This window comes from Daucus carota, chromosome 6 (genome assembly GCF_001625215.2).
Source record: "Daucus carota subsp. sativus chromosome 6, DH1 v3.0, whole genome shotgun sequence".
In the NCBI taxonomy this organism is placed as follows: domain Eukaryota; kingdom Viridiplantae; phylum Streptophyta; class Magnoliopsida; order Apiales; family Apiaceae; genus Daucus; species Daucus carota.
Window position 1 is genome coordinate 31,085,919 of NC_030386.2, and position 17,886 is coordinate 31,103,804.

Consider the following 17,886-nt stretch of genomic DNA (forward strand, 5'->3'; position numbering starts at 1 on the left):
AAGAAGTAACGTGGTCCATTCACAATCAGACGAGGGATGAACATCCAACACTCTGGGCATACATTATCTATAATGTTGGGCATATTACATCCCAAAACATGTGCAATTATCTCTTTCCAACACTCAAAGTTACGTTTACTGGTAGTACCTAAAAGGAGAAAAACTCTTACCCGAAAAAACATTGTCGTTCAATACTTTAAATGTTGTTAAGATATGAAAATGACTAACTTGTTTATTAGTTTATGGAATGTGGTGTGTTTACACTTTACATACATGACACATGTAGTTCGTAATGAGGGGGGAATTATAGGCAATTTAGTTCCATTCTCTATTGCCCATTACCGGTATTTTTCCCGACTTCCAGTGTTCTGCTAATATAGTATACTCACAAATTGTTATACACAAATGTACTGCTATTAATCATATGTGAAACTGAAACTAAATTTAATTTTATTAATTTCTGAAGATTCACTGGAAAGCTGGTAACTGAAACTGAATTTATTTTATTAATTTCCAGTGTTCCATATTCCTGTAATTTTATATACGCACTTTAATATGATACTTTATCTCTATTTATATATTTAATATATTTTTAAAACAACTTTAATGATAATTTTTCATATATCTTTTCACAATTTCTTCCAAGGCTTGATTGGTTTAAATTTTAGTTGAAATAACCATTTTCAAGACATTAAGTAGGGATTTTCAAAAAATAATTTATAGAGCCTACTATTACTTAGTATGTGTGATTTTTAAAAAATGAATATTTAAAAGGGAGGGAAGAAGTATCTGTTTTAGTTTTTGAAAGATATATACAAACATAATATTTGGAAAGTATCTAATTAAAAAATTATATTTAAAAAGAACATGATAACATTATTTTTGTGAACCAGGAGCAGAGAACACAGCTAAAAACCCAAAGTCTTCGTTGCTTCCCGAGTGTCCCCATTGGACACAACTAATTGGAGAGATCAGCTTCCTCCTGACACAAAAAAATATTGAGACCAGCTTCGTCTTTCAGAATCCTACATTTCTTTATTGAAAAGAAATGAGAGAAAAGTGTTCACGTGAATGAGCAGTGAATAAAGAACTAAATTAAATTAAAATACAATTTCAAAATGGAAACTACAGCAAAGTGCCTGAGAAATATTATAAAGTGTAGTAACCACCTTGGAAAAATCTGAAAATAAAATATTAAAGAGTGATGGAGCGCCTGAGCGCAGCACTATTGTGGAATCAGATTGACTATAAATAGGTAAAGTGCAAGCATGTTATTTTGTGGTTGTACATGTCAGAAGTTACATTATTAAGATACGTGGCAACAATGCAACGGTGGTTCTTCAACCTAGGGCTAGACTTGCAGGTGAGTGATATGACAGACCCCGAACCGACACAAGTAAATTTGATGTATTTGTGATACGTGGTGGCTTCTTAGATTACCTAGATTTCTGTGTAAACTTGCGTGTCGGTCTGTGAAAGGGGAGCCTTTTGGACGGTTTCTTATAACCGTTGAAGCTGGCCCTTCAGTTTTACGGTTTGGGTGGAGATCAGAGTTAGTGTGCTTTGCTACTACTATTGTGCACTATAGTCTTTAGTACTCTGTAGTCTGTCCTGCAAAGGCTCTGAAGAAACAAATAATCGCCTACTACTAGTGCTATAATGAAGTTTGTGTACAACCGATTTTACTTTCATCTCCAGCAGTTGCGATCCAAAAATCCAAATTTAGATCATCAACTGATCCAAATTCTGATCCAAATTTCTGACGAACTCCAGCAGCGTGATCCAAATTCTGATCCAAATTCCTTTTTGTATATTATATTACATAAATTTCATATTAGACTATATAATTTTAAATTTAATATTTAATCATTATTAACTACTTATATTATATTTAATTAATTATTTTAATTATTTTTTTTAACAACGATCAAAGTATTTAAATTATATATTTAATTGCTAATATTTTGATTATCTCAAAGGGAACGGAAATAATCTGTTCGATTAAATCAAAATTTATATATATCGTTACTATCGTACTGTATTCTAGTCATTTTCCGGTATTGTAATTTTATTTTATGCATTTTATATACTTTTTATTATTTTAAAGTTTTTACTAAAACATTAATGTTATTAATTATTAATTATAAACTATTATTAATTAAATATTAATAATCACAAGTTAATTTTAAGTCCAATAAACGAAATATTTAGAATTAACAAAATCATTATTTTATAATAAAGTTGGATCAGTACTATTCACTGATCCAAATTTGGATCACTGCTGGAGGAGAATTTGGGGTAATCTGCCCCAAATTTAGATCTTTGGATCACTGCTGGGTTTGCCCTAAGACTACCTTCCGGGCCGTCCGGGATTTCTTTTAACCCCTGTGCTAACTTTAAGAATGAGACTCTTCCAAATGACAAAACAAAATTTTAATACATTTAAAATAATAAGATATCATAAACAAAATTGTATTACTACAAATGAAAAATTGTTTGTTTTTTGGATCGTTAGACTTAAATATGTGTGTGGCCGTGTGGGATTTACTGCTTGTACAGTGTATTAATTAGTGTTTAAATAAAATAATGATAAAAATTAAAGAGAGATTAATTTATCATGAGTATACTAAAAGATAAAAAAAAATATTCATAAATTGAGGACCCTAAATTTCCATGAGCACTGTGCTGTTGCACTTGGTGCACTTGCTCAAAACAGACCCCCTGACTACCTTATTACAGAATACACATGAGATAATCCAAAAAATTTCAAGACATTATCACTCCTTTAATATGCCAAGATTCGTAGGTTTTAACTTTTAAGGTTTAAATGTTTCCGTGTCTTTTATTGTCGAATACTGTTTGAGTTGGTGATGGCGCTGACAAGAACCGAGTACACTTTGGCTTAAATTAAAACTACTTATTACGTGTAACAAAAAGACTACTTATAAGTGAAAATAATTTTAAATTATATATTTAAATTTTGTATATTTATGGTTTATTAAATTTAAAATACTAAATATAATAATAAAAAATTATAAATTAGTTTTGAAGTAAACTTATACCTTTTGTAAAGTCAAATTTTTAGAAATTAAAAATACTAAAAAATAGAATTTTTAACTTTCATGTTCCGGCTTATAAGTTATTATAAGTTGGTTCATAATTTACGTAAATGGTGTTTGATTCCAAGTTATAAATAAAAATCTGACAAAATAAGTCTTACACAAACATGCACATTAATTGAGATTTAACCTATCGGTACTTATGATTCAAGTGTATATTTATGATTAAGTTGAGCGAGGCAAATACAACTAGACGAAGAATATGAATTCAATAGAGAAAATTTTAAACAGATACCAGTCTGGCTGTCCGCTACTAGATAACTGGGAACATATGAGTTTTGCAGTGACGTATGATCACCTTGGCATGATCATTTTTTATGTGTGGTGCTTGAAATAGTTGTATTTTATGGTTTGAATTTATAAGTAAACACACTCACACGTTCGAATGCTGTGAGTGCAGGAAAGGTGATACTATCTGGCCAGAGTCGGGACATGCATCTGTAAACTCACAACTCACAAGTCCTGAGACGACCTAAACTTAACATGCATAGCTAAAAAGTCGATGACTTGAAAAATATCTGGCATATTTATAGAAATTAACCAATGTTTCAATTCATATTTAAAAATTATTATCTACTAATCTGTTTATCTTTTTGCATTTTATTTTATTATAATTACGTAGCACAAGAAGCAAAAACTGCGTTTGAAGGTGGTCAGCTATTGTAAGGATGCAGCTGAGAATGGTCGATAAATCGCTGTAGACATCCGCAAGTTGAAAAAATAAATGGCGGTGGGAGGACAGTGGTGAGCAACCTGGGCAAAGGGGCACTAGTGCTGCGACATTTGAGGTGAATTCAGCTCCATTCTACTTGAGATGGAGTCAAGCGTATGTAAGCACGCATAATTCTGTGTATATGCATGGTGCACATAGTTAGGATATATTGCCGTGTGATTGTGGCAAATATACTGATGGCAGTGGCTTTGTACTCTAGCAGAAGCCCGGCCACCGCAACTAGAATCCGTTTTGTTTTATGTAATTAATTTCCGGTGGAATTTGGACTCGGCATTGACGATTCATCACCCACAGAATACCCTTAAGTTCTGTCCATCTATCGATTTTAGATATTGTTATTTTGATGTATTTCTTAGCCACTCACTTGTACGAATATTAGTCGTCTACGATTAAGAGATCAGAGATCATTTTTGTAACCGTTTTCAACCAGAAGCAATGAACATCGGAAAGTTCGTAACATCTATGACCCTAAGGCTGTGTTCACTTCATGCAATGAAATGAGGGGAGAATGGAATGAAAAATTATATAGAAGTTTTAAGAAGAAAGAAAAAAGTATGAGATAATGTTGACAAAATATGAATGTCGTTGATTTTTTTGTGAAAAAGGTTGTGAAAAAACATGATATTAAAATGGAATGAGCATTACTTCCAAAACATGTGGGTTAGAGTTATAGTTAAAATAATAAGATCGGAATGATAATTATATACATTTTCTTTGATCAACACTATTTTTGAGTACAAAATTTATTCCATTTTTCCTCCATTCCATTCACTACAAGTAAACACAACCTAAGCGATTGATGGAACGACAATTTGAAAACGGGTGCGACTGTACAAACTGATGAATATGAATAGTCCTCGATCTCTTATTGTTTCTTTAAAAGGAAATATAATCTTGTGTGCTGGTTACTTAACGGTGACCTAAGTTTAACTGCATGCTATATCTAATTTAATCAGCCTCCTTGAGGATTGTTATGTAAGAGTATAATTGTTGCAAGGTTGGTTTAAATGAAACCATGTTGAGCTATTATATATCAGAAACTCAGAAGCAGATTAATTGGCAAAATTATACTCCTAACAAAAATAGTCCAACCCAACAAAATCCTAATTCAAAAAAATTGTTTATTATTTTTAGCGTTCTATCTGTTTTAAAAATTAGTCTCAACTGACTTAAAAATTAAATATTCGTGTAAATCATGCATTCAGCTCCGGACCTTCTAAATATCCTGATTTCACTGGTCTAATAAACATCAATTTAGGCAGGTAACTAGGAGAATACAAAAAGTTAGGGACTCGAACCGCACTGAGATCATAATTCTATAATTGTGTGAGGAAATTAATTAAGGAACTAACGATATCCGAACAGGTGTTCAGCAGTACGGAAAATCTTACTCCTATCGACCAGTGTTTAAAAACGTAAAACAAAGTCTATGCATGTGAGTAGTGACAAAGTTAAATCAAAGTGCCTCGAGAAAGAAAAAGTAATGTACGTCAATACGTTCCTAATAGCATTTTAATCTCATAGCTAAGTATGTTAAAATAGTAGTTACTTGTGACTGTTGGAGAAATAATCCAACATGTTTATGAGTAATTATTATCTACAACCCAATTTAATACTCCCTCCGTCCTTATTTATCTGTCAACTTTGGAAGTAAAAATTTGTCCATATTTATCTGTCCATTTATACTTTCAAAACTAATTTAATGATAGTTTTTCAAATATATCTCCATAATTTCAATTTTCAAGGCTTGACTTATTTAAAACTTGGTTGAATTCATGTTTTCAAGACATAAAGTAGGGGTATTCCACCATTTTCAAGGTATTAATTAGGGGTATTTAATGAAAAAGTTCATACAATCAATTATTCCTTGGTATGTGTTTTTTTTTCCAAAGTGGACAGATAAAAAGGGACGGAGGGAGTATCCATCAGCAATCAGCCAATCAGGTGTTGACAAGATCATATTTCTCGGCATAAACCAATTTGAATAGGGTAAAATACTAATGTATGCGATCAAAATCAAATTCCATTACGAGGACAATTGCATAGAAATTCGACACATAAGTTTCTATATATTTAAGATATAGCTATATCAGGGTATTTCTTTAAAGACTGTAAATATTTTGCTGACAATAAAATAGCAACAATGTGAAGGTGACAATGACTGGATACTGCAATGCAAAAATGCAAATACATATTGAGCTCGGGATTCTATATGTAGGTTTTCATATGAACATGAACAAACATGACAAAATCGGATGGGTTTAAAGCTTAAAGAACTATAATGCTAGAACAAAAAATCAACATTTCTGATATTCAAAATTTTAATCTAAAAAAAGAATCTTTTTAATTCTACACAGCTAAATCACTGTTCTTTTCTTTAATTTGTCAATTAAATAGATTCGCAATTCAAAATATTTTATATTTTAACTATTAATTACAAATGTATTCATATAAATATATAATAAAATATGTAAAAATTATATATACATATTTCCAAACACTAAAATTGCCTGAATATATTTAGATTTGTTTATCTAATAAAAAAAGTGACACTAAACAGATTGTGGTGTGTCCGGACATAATATCTGGAGCATGCATCTATTTAACAGAAAAACTGCCACACACATGACACAACACACGACTATCCTATTACTCTGATATTTCAAACCCCAAAATCCTTCTATGCCTCTCTCGCCTTTGGCATCCTTTGTTCTACGATAACTCACCAATTTTCTCTCTTCTCCCCCGGCCTCCCACAGCTTTTTCTTTCAACATCTTCGAAATCATTTCTTGTGAACTTGTTTAGGGGAGAACATACAGTGTTTATTATCCAGTTCCGAAAATAAGATGAGAGAAGACAAAGGAAGGCTGACTAGTGTGAGGTTGGGAGGAGTGTCTCTCTCGCCTTTAAAATTAGGCAACATGATGCATTTGGATGCCAACATTTCTCTCGCCACCACCAAAATCGACGATGATTTCTCTGACACGAAAGGCGGTTTCGGTGCCTATGAGCAAGCCCGGTTAAGCGGGGAAGGCTCCCCCATCATGATGTCGCCTTGGAACCATAATTCGCCTTTCACTCCTTGGTCCAACTTTGCTGCAGTCCAGAATCCAGATGTGCCCCAAACAAAACCTCCTCAAATTGCACTCACGGGCTCCCTTGTCCGCGAAGAAGGTCACATTTACTCGCTTGCAGCCACTCGTGATCTCTTGTACACAGGCTCCGACAGCAAGAACATTAGAGTCTGGAAGAGTTTGAAAGAGTTCTCGGCTTTTAAGTGCAACAGTGGCCTGGTTAAGGCCATTATTATCTGCGGTGACAAGATCTTCACAGGTCATCAAGATGGCAAGGTCCGGGTCTGGAAAGTCCAGGCTAGGAATCCTAACGTCCACAGACTCTCTGGCACATTACCCACCCTTATGGACATCTTCAGATGCTCAATCAAGCCCAAGAACTACGTGGAGGTGAAGCGGAACAAGACTTCTGTTTGGATCAAACATGGCGATGCCATTTCTTCGCTGAGCATGAACCAGGAAAAAGGCCTTCTCTACTCTGCTTCATGGGACAGGACATTCAAGGTATGGAAAGTAGACAATTCTAAGTGCCTTGAATCCGTGAAAGCCCACGAAGACGCTGTCAATTCTATTGTCACTGGAGCGAATGACACGGTCTTCACCGGCTCAGCGGATGGGAGTGTCAAGGTGTGGAGAAGGGAAGCATATAAAAAAGGCACAAAACACATTTTTGTACAAACACTCCTGAGTCAAGAGTGTGCTGTAACTTCTTTAGCTTTCAATGAAACAACTTCGGTTCTGTACTGCGGTTCTTCAGACGGCGTGCTAAACTTTTGGCATTGCGAGAAACATTTGTCACATGGCGGAGTCCTTAAGGGACACAGGTTAGCTGTTTTGTGTCTTGCAGCTGCTGGAAACTTGGTGCTGAGTGGCTCAGCAGACAAGACAATTTGTGTGTGGAAGAAATTGGAGGGTTCAGCTCACACTCGCCTCTCCGTCTTAACGGGTCACACCGGACCTGTTAAATGTTTAGCGGTTGAGAAGGATGAGGCCATATCCGAAACAGATGATCAGCAATGGGTAGTTTATAGTGGGAGTTTAGACAAGTCGGTCAAAGTATGGAGTGTATCAGAGCAATCTCCTGAGTTGAGTGAGATGCAGCAACATGGAGTTTCTAGATGGGGGGCCATTCCATCTGCAAAATATTGAAATCCATATTGAAATCCTTGAGGTCCATTATGCTTGTGAATTGTGAATTGTGATTGCGATTTCAATTGGTGGTCCATGGATGTGAGATGGGCTCGCTTAGCTAGGAGTAGACTGTAGAGTACGTAAGGAATAATATTCTCCTTTTGTGGCCTATTATTATTCACAATATTGTGTATGGTATTCACACCAAATGCCAATCAACGATGCTTATTATTTTTATAACTGATTTTGATGCGTTTAATTAATAAGAAGCGTCTTGTACATTACTTGTGTACCGCTTAAAGATCATTGATATATAATTAGCCAAAAAAAAAAGAAGATCATTATATATACTCCTATGAGAAGCTTAATCAGAACTTTCAGTTAGTACTACTAATATTCATGTGTGTGCTACCGCACCTGAGCGACGGATCTTCCCACCTGTGTGTGGTTATGTTGACGTGTGATTGCTCGTGTGTATGAAATATGTTGAATGTGGTTGCTACCTTAAAGCCGCAGAAATGGATCAGAACCAGAGTTCAGACTTCAGATAGGCGTAATAACACATTTTTGGTTAAATAATAACACATTTTCAATATATCTAATAAACGATTAATAATATCAGCAGTCACCGCAACTAAACCGGATAGTTACAGATTCCCCAATATTTCCGATTTTACACCGACTTCTGACTTATTAAACAAACATACATTTTTCAACTTAAAAGTCGAAAATAGCTTAGGCAAACACCCTCCTTCATCTACTCAAAGCATACACACGTAATTCTGGTGACTCTGGTCTCTGGTGATGCGTATAAGTGATCTTTGAATAAGCATTATATTCAATCAAGTCGATAGAAATTGATATATTTGATACCTTCCATGCCTTCTGTAGATTACGTTGATGTAGGTGTGTTCGCGTGTACCAAAACTATTCACCAGAAGTTAAATTTGCAAAATATACGATGTTGTGGTCAATTGTTTAAGAAAACATCACTTAAATATCAAACTATGTCAGGAAATGGTATCAGATTGGATTAGAATGAAATTTTCTGACCCTCCTACATATATATAGTCCTTAGTCCACCTTTGTTTCCCAATTGAATTTGATGCAAAATCATATGAATTGGAGATCATGTCGAACAACGGCTGTCATAACTAACTGGCGATCAGGCGATGTACCAGAGTATTGGAAATGTATTAAGAGTATATCAACCTGTATACTCATATAAAATAACTGATATTATTTCTCAGCCTTATTTTCCTCCTATCCAACACTTGACAGACAGATAAATAAAGCCTTATTTTCATGATCAGTGGTGTTGTTTGCAGTTAATTTGCATCACAATTCTGAATTATCTTTGCGTGGAAACATAGATATGTAATTTAAGAATTTTACATGCATGTTCAATCATAATATCATACTTATCAACTACAAGAACTGTCTGAGGTGAAATTTTATTACTGATTCTATAACTGATTAATAATTAGTTCTGGATTCATATAGCAGAGGAAATAATATAGTGAAGGTGAAACAAACACAAGTCCATTTTTTAGAACAAGCGAGAGATTTCGAGGGAGATATGCTATAACTAGCTAAGGTCTAACACAGTTGAGAAGGCTGATGAGGCCACTTGAAGATCCATTACTTTGCCAGATCGGTCGCCCCAGGCTGATCTCCAAATTTAGTAGCATCTTTTCCTTTTCCAGCTGATGCATAGCATCAACCTCTTCATTTTCTTTCACCTGTAAAATTTACATAATATTAAGTTATTAACCATTTATATATATGCAGGTCAGCACCATTATGGTTAGATCAGCTCAGATAATAGAGAATATATGCAGTGGGATGATAAGCCTAATTAATCGTATACAAATTTGTGAACTGAAGTTTGACACAAATGGATTGGTCAAGTATGGGAATTACAAGAATGCCGTTTCTTAGTTACATAGAGTAGTTTAATACCTTATTATCATCTTCTTGGGAAGCCAGATAAGTACTTGAAGAATTTTCTTGATGTGAATGGCCCCTTTCGTTTGTTTCTGACAATGATGCCAAAGAATCTCTGCTCAAACTGTAGGTAAAATTAATAATGAAACAGGCCGAGTAAGTATCTATTAGAATGAATTGTTATGTGCTTGAAGTCAATCAAGCTATACGACGAAGCTCATCTTATCGCATTACATAGTACAAACCTGTTACTTCACAAAACTACTAGTTTGATCACCTACAAAACCTTATGTGATATTTAGATGTCTTCCTTAACCTTTTAATGCAGATTTCACGACATTATTCAACAAAATCATAAGTTCGACAATTTGGTAGCAAGGACTAATAATGAGTTAATTGCCTTTTTGTTCCGTGTCTTGAAATATGTAAGATACCATGTCCCTCACCTTTGCAGTTTTTGTAGTTTAGTTGGAATCGAAAGTGAGGGCAATGATGGATTTATTGAATTCGAAGGCAGATTGTCGCAAGCCTCAACTTCTCCTTCTCCTATATGTTTCCTTTGGTTCAGATCCATTTCTGTCTGTCCTTGGCCTGCAGCATTCACAATCATGGAGACTCAATTGTCATCACTTTGTCAGACATCCCGCAAAGAACTAAAACAATTAATTTACAAAACGACGCCAGTCTGCTCATTTTATCCTAATGATTTTAAATGTGATCATATTTGAGAAAAAGGATCTTGATCATGGAGCTTGCAAACAAGGAGAATTAGATGGGAAGGAAATGAGATGGGGTCATCATGGACAGAGAAAAAAAAAAAAATACCTGTTACTTTGTCAGTACTCTTCACAGTTCTATACATCTGCATGAATCGGAACACAATGGATTAGAAAATCTATCACTACGATTAAAATCTCTAGCTAGATGCCATTTTGTCGCTACTCTTTTTACTCCCAACCCTCCACTACACACAATAATCATGCCCATGACCATGATAATCAATTCACAAATTAATATCAGAATAAATTTCAATGAGCTACTGAGTTTTATGTGGATTTATATATACAACTCTGGCCACACCTGTAAGTGACTCTTCACATGAGCTAATGTTAAGTCCTTGACATTCATCAACTCCAGCACTGATTTTGGCGTTGCTCCTGTGACATTTTAAAGATTATAATTTAAGCGATGAAAATGAAATTTCTCGATATGATATATATGAAATAAAAATGTGAAAACATACTTTCATGACCGCCAAGGAGCTGAACTGCATGGACAAAATGTGCGTGAAGAGTCGAAGTCCATCTCATCCTGGGAGCTCGAGCACTTCGTTTCATCCCGATGCTCATCGTTCTCGAACCCCCTCTGAACTCACGTGAACAAATACGCGGTTTGTAATGGCGAACATTGTCTTGTAGAGGCCTTGGCGAATTCATATTAGGCCCCAACATCTCCAAACCTAAACTCAGATCAAGGTTGTCACAGAAAGCCTTCGTTTCATTTTCATGACTTAAATCGCTTCCTCCGCTACTTCCTGAATCTGTCGCGGAGCTTCGGTCACTATATGCTGATTCCCTCACCATCAATCCGATATGATCTTTAGCTAACGGGGAGGGTGGGCTAATCTGTAACGAGAGGTCAGGCACAGTTGAAGCTGTAGCAGCACTCGTCATTTTATAAAAATGAAAAACGCCACACAAGCTTAAAGAGAGACTTAAAGAGTCAAAAGAAAAGGTAAAAACTTATTATGGTGATGATGAAATGTATGGAGAAGAAAAGGGTTTAAAAAGTATGACTGGTGAATTTAAGGATGCAGACCGATCAAAGACCTTGCTACATACTCCCATATAAATACATGTAATCCACTATAGCTTTATGTTTTCAGGACAGGAATGATTCGATGAGGGAAAATTAAAAAAGGAGCAGCTGGTCCAGAGAGCAAGTGCTAGAGGGGCGGTTCGGTTCTTGCAGGGAATTGATGGGTGGAATTTGAGAAAACAAACTGGCTACTGTTTGATGGTTATCAAAAATATATTCTCTCTCACAGTCCAAACAAACTTTTCTCGTCTTCTTTTGTAGTAGGAGTATGATTTATTTTCCAATTATATACTCGGTGTATTATTGATTTACGTGCTGGGATATTTACCTTCAGTTAGCATATTGCCACCTACTGTCATGGTAGAACTGGATCGTAAATAGGTGTTTAATATATATAAAGTTCTTATTTGAAATTAAAAATCAAGAGACTATCTCAAAAAAATAGAGTTTTATGTATTTTTTTCTCACAAATAAGTAATTATTTATATAAAAAAATTAGTCAAACGATCTCATTTTAACTGTAATTTATTCAAAAAAAAATTAGTCAAACGATCTCATTTTAACTATAATTTATTCGTAGTAAGATCAAAGATGATTCTTATTTCAGGGCTATAATATATAGCATATTGTTCTGAAACTTTAAAGGACTTAAGATTCGATTGTGTTTATTCTATAAAAAGATCAGCGAATTAGCAGCTCATATTATAGTTAAAGTAGCTAATTTTATATCTTGTTGTGAAGAGTGATTACATGCACCTTCTTTTTTATCAGTGTATTTGTTAAAGATTTGAACTTTTATTGAAATTTTGTGTCTGAACTCAAAAAAAAAAAAACACACACATATATACAATAAATTCAAATGACGTTGATATTAATGAATTTATATTTTTCCAACTTAATTTATCTGAAGTACATAAATATATATACATATATAAAAAGCCTCCTGTTGATGGAAAATCATGCCTCCATGATCCATCGCTGGAAAAGAGTGTACGGCGTACGAAGTTCTTATTTCAAATCCATTTCACAACTTCATATAACTTGACAACAGTGATATAAAATGGTAGCCATCGATCTCAAGAGAAATGGCTGTCAGAAAGTGGCTGGGACTCCGGCGACATAAGGATGTTCTCGGAAGTCAGATCACATGCAATCTGAACATGTCCCCTCCTCTCCATTTTCTACTGGATTTATATGATTCTCTTGGTCTTCATATTTTGTAATTTTTCTTTTTTTCGTTTTTCTAAAACGATTCACGATAAAATACAAGATAATTTTATATAATGGTAATTTTGCAAGATAACACAGCATGAGTTGCACCATCACTCCTCCGGTTTTTGTTTTTATATTTCAAACGATACACATGATACTAATGTAAAGTTTTAGTTTACACTAAAAAATGTTGTAAAAATCTCATTTTAAGTGACGGTTGCGAGGATTTAAAGGATACAAATACTAGCTATAGTTTTATGGCAAGGAAAACTTAAGTTACGTGGGATGTGTAATCTTGTTGTGAATGAGTAGCGCTCTCTCGAGCACTGTTGGATAACTCAGTGGTAAAGAGCTTATTTCCTGAAATAATACTTATGTCCTTAAAGAGTACTTCGTATGTCCTCTCAATTATTTATGTAGAAGTATGAGACGGTACACATTTTAAGACTCTCATAAATTATATCTTAAATTTTTTTGAATAAAAATTTAAAAACCGAATATAAATCGAGATACCGGATGATCCACGTCGATTTACGGCCCTGATCATAAGCGAACCAAACCAAACTATTAGTCCGCTCAGTGAGCCCGTACCCACTTGCTCGTGGGTGCAAACGTAGATGGAAATATGTTAACGGAGGAGGAAATGTGAATAACTCCATGTACACTTGGACCATCTCCAAGTGGAACCAGTTTTTGGCCTAAATCTTGATCCAAATTTAGATCGAACTATCTTTCCATTCCAACAGTTTGGCCTAAATTTTGGTCCAAATTCATATATCAATATTTTATTCTTCTAACTATTTTTATATTATTATTCTAATTTTTTAATAATAATATAAGATTTCATATTAATATTAAACTCAATAAATTTATTAAATTAGAAAAAACATTACATTTAAACAAAGAAAGAAATTTAAGATTTTACTTAATTAACTAAAATAAAAATTACAAAGATTCAATACTACTCCAAATTAATATATTGTTCCCACAAATATCTTATGTTTAATCTTTATCTTATATTTAATGTATTGTTAATTTGAATTATTCTAATAGTGTTTAATTTTCTTATATTTCATAATTAATATATATATAATTATTTAAGGAAAATATATTGAATATAATTTATCACTATTTAATAATTATATTAACATATAATCATTAATTAACTAAATATACAAAAGATAAAAAGTATTATTATATTATTAAAAAGATTTAGGCCGGTGAATAGTGCCGGCCTAAATTTAGGCCAGTACTATTCATCGGCCTAAATTTGGACCAAGATTTAGGCCACTGTTGGGAAGATTTAGGCCGAAACTGGCCCAAATTTGGACCTTTAGGCCACTGTTGGATTTGCCCTTAGGGCTCTATGTAGATACAGACTATCCGGTGTCTCGGCTCATATCCGACTCGAAGATATGATACATGTCTCATATCCGTTTTGAAAACGAACCAAATCTGACGGAAAAATTAAGCCCGTATAATACATGATCCCGGATACGAGCACACCTATACCCGCTCAGATTCGGTCTCATATTATTTTTCATAATATGATCCTACCCGAATAACCGAATATGATCCACGGTTCATATTCGATTCAAACTCATATACATATTATATTTAACGCCATCATATTTGCAAGTAAATAGTCATCATTTTATAAAATTGTAATATCTTATTTAAGTTTATATCTTCATAAAATATGATTTATTTAATGTGATCATGCTTATTATCTTCATATATATATTTAATAAATGACGTATACCACATATAAGTATAAGTTTTAATTTAAAATTATTATACTTTATAATATTATGTTTACTTAGACTAAATGATAATTATTTAAACAACTGAAATAATAATGATATTTGATATTAGTGGATCATATCCGGCTCATATTCGATGGATCATAAACTACCCGGTTAAAAAATAGAAAATACGATACTGGATCATATCCGGTTTAGATCCGAATCTCAAATACCCGGGATCGGTATATATCCGAATAAAACGATCCCGGACCCAAATCTGGACAAGCTAAAAATAATATGATCCGGTACTTGAGTAGAAGGGTACCCGGATCACCCGGATATGTTAGTATACACAAAACGCATTTTGATAAACGCCAAGGGTTGATTATTCTCTCCCGCTTATTATAATGTTTCCAAAACCAGTGGTCAGCGGCTGATCCGCTCTAGATCCATCGGTTTACGAGAAGTCTAAATTCTTTTCATTCTGCTGACTACGCTACTGGCCCGCGGGTGCATTACTTATGCATGTGTTCATATTTTATTTTTATTAATATTTTATGTGTCGGTTAATCTTAAATAATCTTTAATATGTAACAAATTTTATTCATTAATAAATTTTGCGGTATGTTAATAATTTGATTTTTTTAATTTATAAATTTAAATTACCTCACATTTAATTGATTTATAAATATAATTATCCAGACATTTTTAATAACTTATAAATTGAATTCATTTATCATTTACATTCTAACTGATAAGTGTCTAACTTAATTTATTTGTTTAAATAATTTCATATTATAGATGATTTATGAGTTATTAAAGATATATAAATAAAAATAAACCTTTTAGATTGTTTATTTAGATGATAAAATAGTTTTATTAAAATTAACCAAAAAAAATGAAATAAATCGTTCAAAAAACCACATTCTACCCATTTCTAACTCTAGGTCGACCGTACTCAAGTCAATTAAAAAAAATCATGATATACATGCATGTGTGTGAAAAGCTTCTGGAATCAGTTGAAACTCCTTCCTGTGACTGTAAAAAGATACAATGTCATCTTAAAATATACTCCCTCGGTTTCAAAATAAATGCTTTGATTTTTTACACCCATTTCAAAATGTTTTGACCAAGCACTTAGGATAATCATTTCTTTAAAAAAAATTATACTTTAAAATTTTGGCTATATGTTTTTATTTAAAAAAAATAAAACTTTAAAAATAATAAATATAAATATATGGTCAAAGTATTTTAAACTACGTGCACAAAGTACATCATACAATTAGAAACGGAATAACACTGATTAAGGCAAAAGAATAATGACCGGTTTGATAAGCCCCTATATGTTTGGTTATACATGTTTTCAGATGCTTTACATTATTCTTCTTATTCCTTGTGTTTGTCATACTTACTCCTGGAAAAAGATTTAGCATCTCATAAAGATATGAAACGGCACTAAACAATTGGTTGATATCTCGACAAGGAGCCAACGTGCATGCGGCACTCGTACTCACTTGACAACGTTTACCAAACATATAAACTACAAGCTTCTGTGCTAAAGTTAGTATACAAGTTAATACTGATTAACATGTTCCTGTGATACAATAATATTTTAACTACGCAACAAGAAGTTGTGGTAAATAGTGTTGAGTATAAAAATGTATATATGGTCTGTCTTTTTCTGGTATATTATTGTACCTCAAAAACGAAGAATATTCACCCATTTCTTTCTAGTAGTTGTCGGTAATATGATTAGGGTGATTCGCAGGTGCTTGATTTGAAATTTGACGAACTTTTTTTCATTTTCTTATTGTATTGCGAGTAGAACAGAGGAGGACAAAAGCTAAGATATGAAAAATTGAAAAGATAATAGTACTCATTATTACAAGAATCAATGCCGAATTGATTAGCGCGGTGTGTGAACCGCGGGAATAACGGCAGAAGTGAAACTTAACGGGCATTTGTCGTATGTGTTTATGTGCAGTTTATTACTCCTACGTACTACTAACGATTACTACTTTTTACTTAAGTAGAATTTTTTTATACATATTTACGAGATTGATGCCCATAATCATGATGTCCTCGTGAACACACTGAAAAATCGAACTTAATTTACTGTTATGGTTGGCAGGTGAATATGCACGGAACATTTTCTTATTTTGCAAATTTTTCTTATAAACGGCAACTAGTTCTAACTATTTACAGTACCACATTCTGTATGCAACTATTAATTTTGAAAAAAAATGTGATTTTCGGTTAATGCTCTGGTGGAACAGATTAAAGAAACCTGTGACAAAAAAAAAAAAAAAAATATTAAAGAAACCAGTTGATACGACAACACTCATCAATCGGGGAACAACAGGTAACTTACAAGTTACAAGGCATTATAGTGATTGGGTATAATGTAGTTAGAGCCGGTCAAAGATAGCATAAACAAATTGACAACCTGACGTTGAGGTTATGAGGCTTATTATCGCTTTCAGTGTTACTGCATAACTACATTTTCTCAGCAAAACCGCCGGATGTTCCAGTATGATCGAACATATGTTCTCCTTGACTGATTCTTAATACTTTTTTATTTAACATACTTTGTAGTTTGTCCAGTCTAATTTTCAGGTTTACTACCTCAAGTATTTTTTCGGTACTTCTTATTTATTATATTTCTATATTATTAAAATATCTAAAATATAATATAGTTATTGTGTTTTTATATTTTATATTTTTAAAATTAGAATTATAAAAATTAAATTTAATATATTGTTGATAATAATCAATTAGACATTTATAATCTTCTTTAGACATCTATTCTAAACTGACCCAAAAGGTTTCATAATATTTTCCTATTTTCCTAACTTAATAACTTTTTATGTAAATGCGAAACGTCTTGACACCCATTTAGGGGGTGTGAATTTTAACTATAAAAATGCGCGGACTGCTGGCGAGCACTGCGAGGATCATCACCTAAATTAAAACTAATATCGTAACAGAAGAAGCATATAATAATAAATATTTATAAGAGTATATCGATTAAATCAGATGGCATTGCTATTGAAGGAATTACCGGACAATTACAATATTTTAAATGCAAAGACGTAATTTATTTTGA

At 33.2% G+C, this 17,886-nt stretch overlaps 2 protein-coding genes across 2 annotated transcripts; one reads left to right on the top strand and one right to left on the bottom strand.

Annotated features, from left to right (window-relative positions):
* The first annotated feature begins 6,465 nt into the window (after window positions 1–6,465).
* Window positions 6,466–8,298, top strand: LOC108225549 (protein JINGUBANG). Its single transcript, XM_017400442.2, has one exon. It carries the CDS (start codon window positions 6,700–6,702, stop codon window positions 8,074–8,076), a length of 1,377 nt encoding a protein of 458 aa, XP_017255931.1. The 5' UTR covers window positions 6,466–6,699; the 3' UTR covers window positions 8,077–8,298.
* A 1,141-nt stretch (window positions 8,299–9,439) lies between these two features.
* Window positions 9,440–12,038, bottom strand: LOC108226724 (probable transcription factor KAN4). Its single transcript, XM_017401716.2, has 6 exons — window positions 11,249–12,038; window positions 11,086–11,162; window positions 10,831–10,867; window positions 10,452–10,596; window positions 10,021–10,129; window positions 9,440–9,800 (listed from the first exon to the last, which is right to left on the bottom strand). Exons 1-6 carry the CDS (start codon window positions 11,676–11,678, stop codon window positions 9,651–9,653), a joined length of 948 nt encoding a protein of 315 aa, XP_017257205.1. The 5' UTR covers window positions 11,679–12,038; the 3' UTR covers window positions 9,440–9,650.
* Window positions 12,039–17,886: the final 5,848 nt, after the last annotated feature.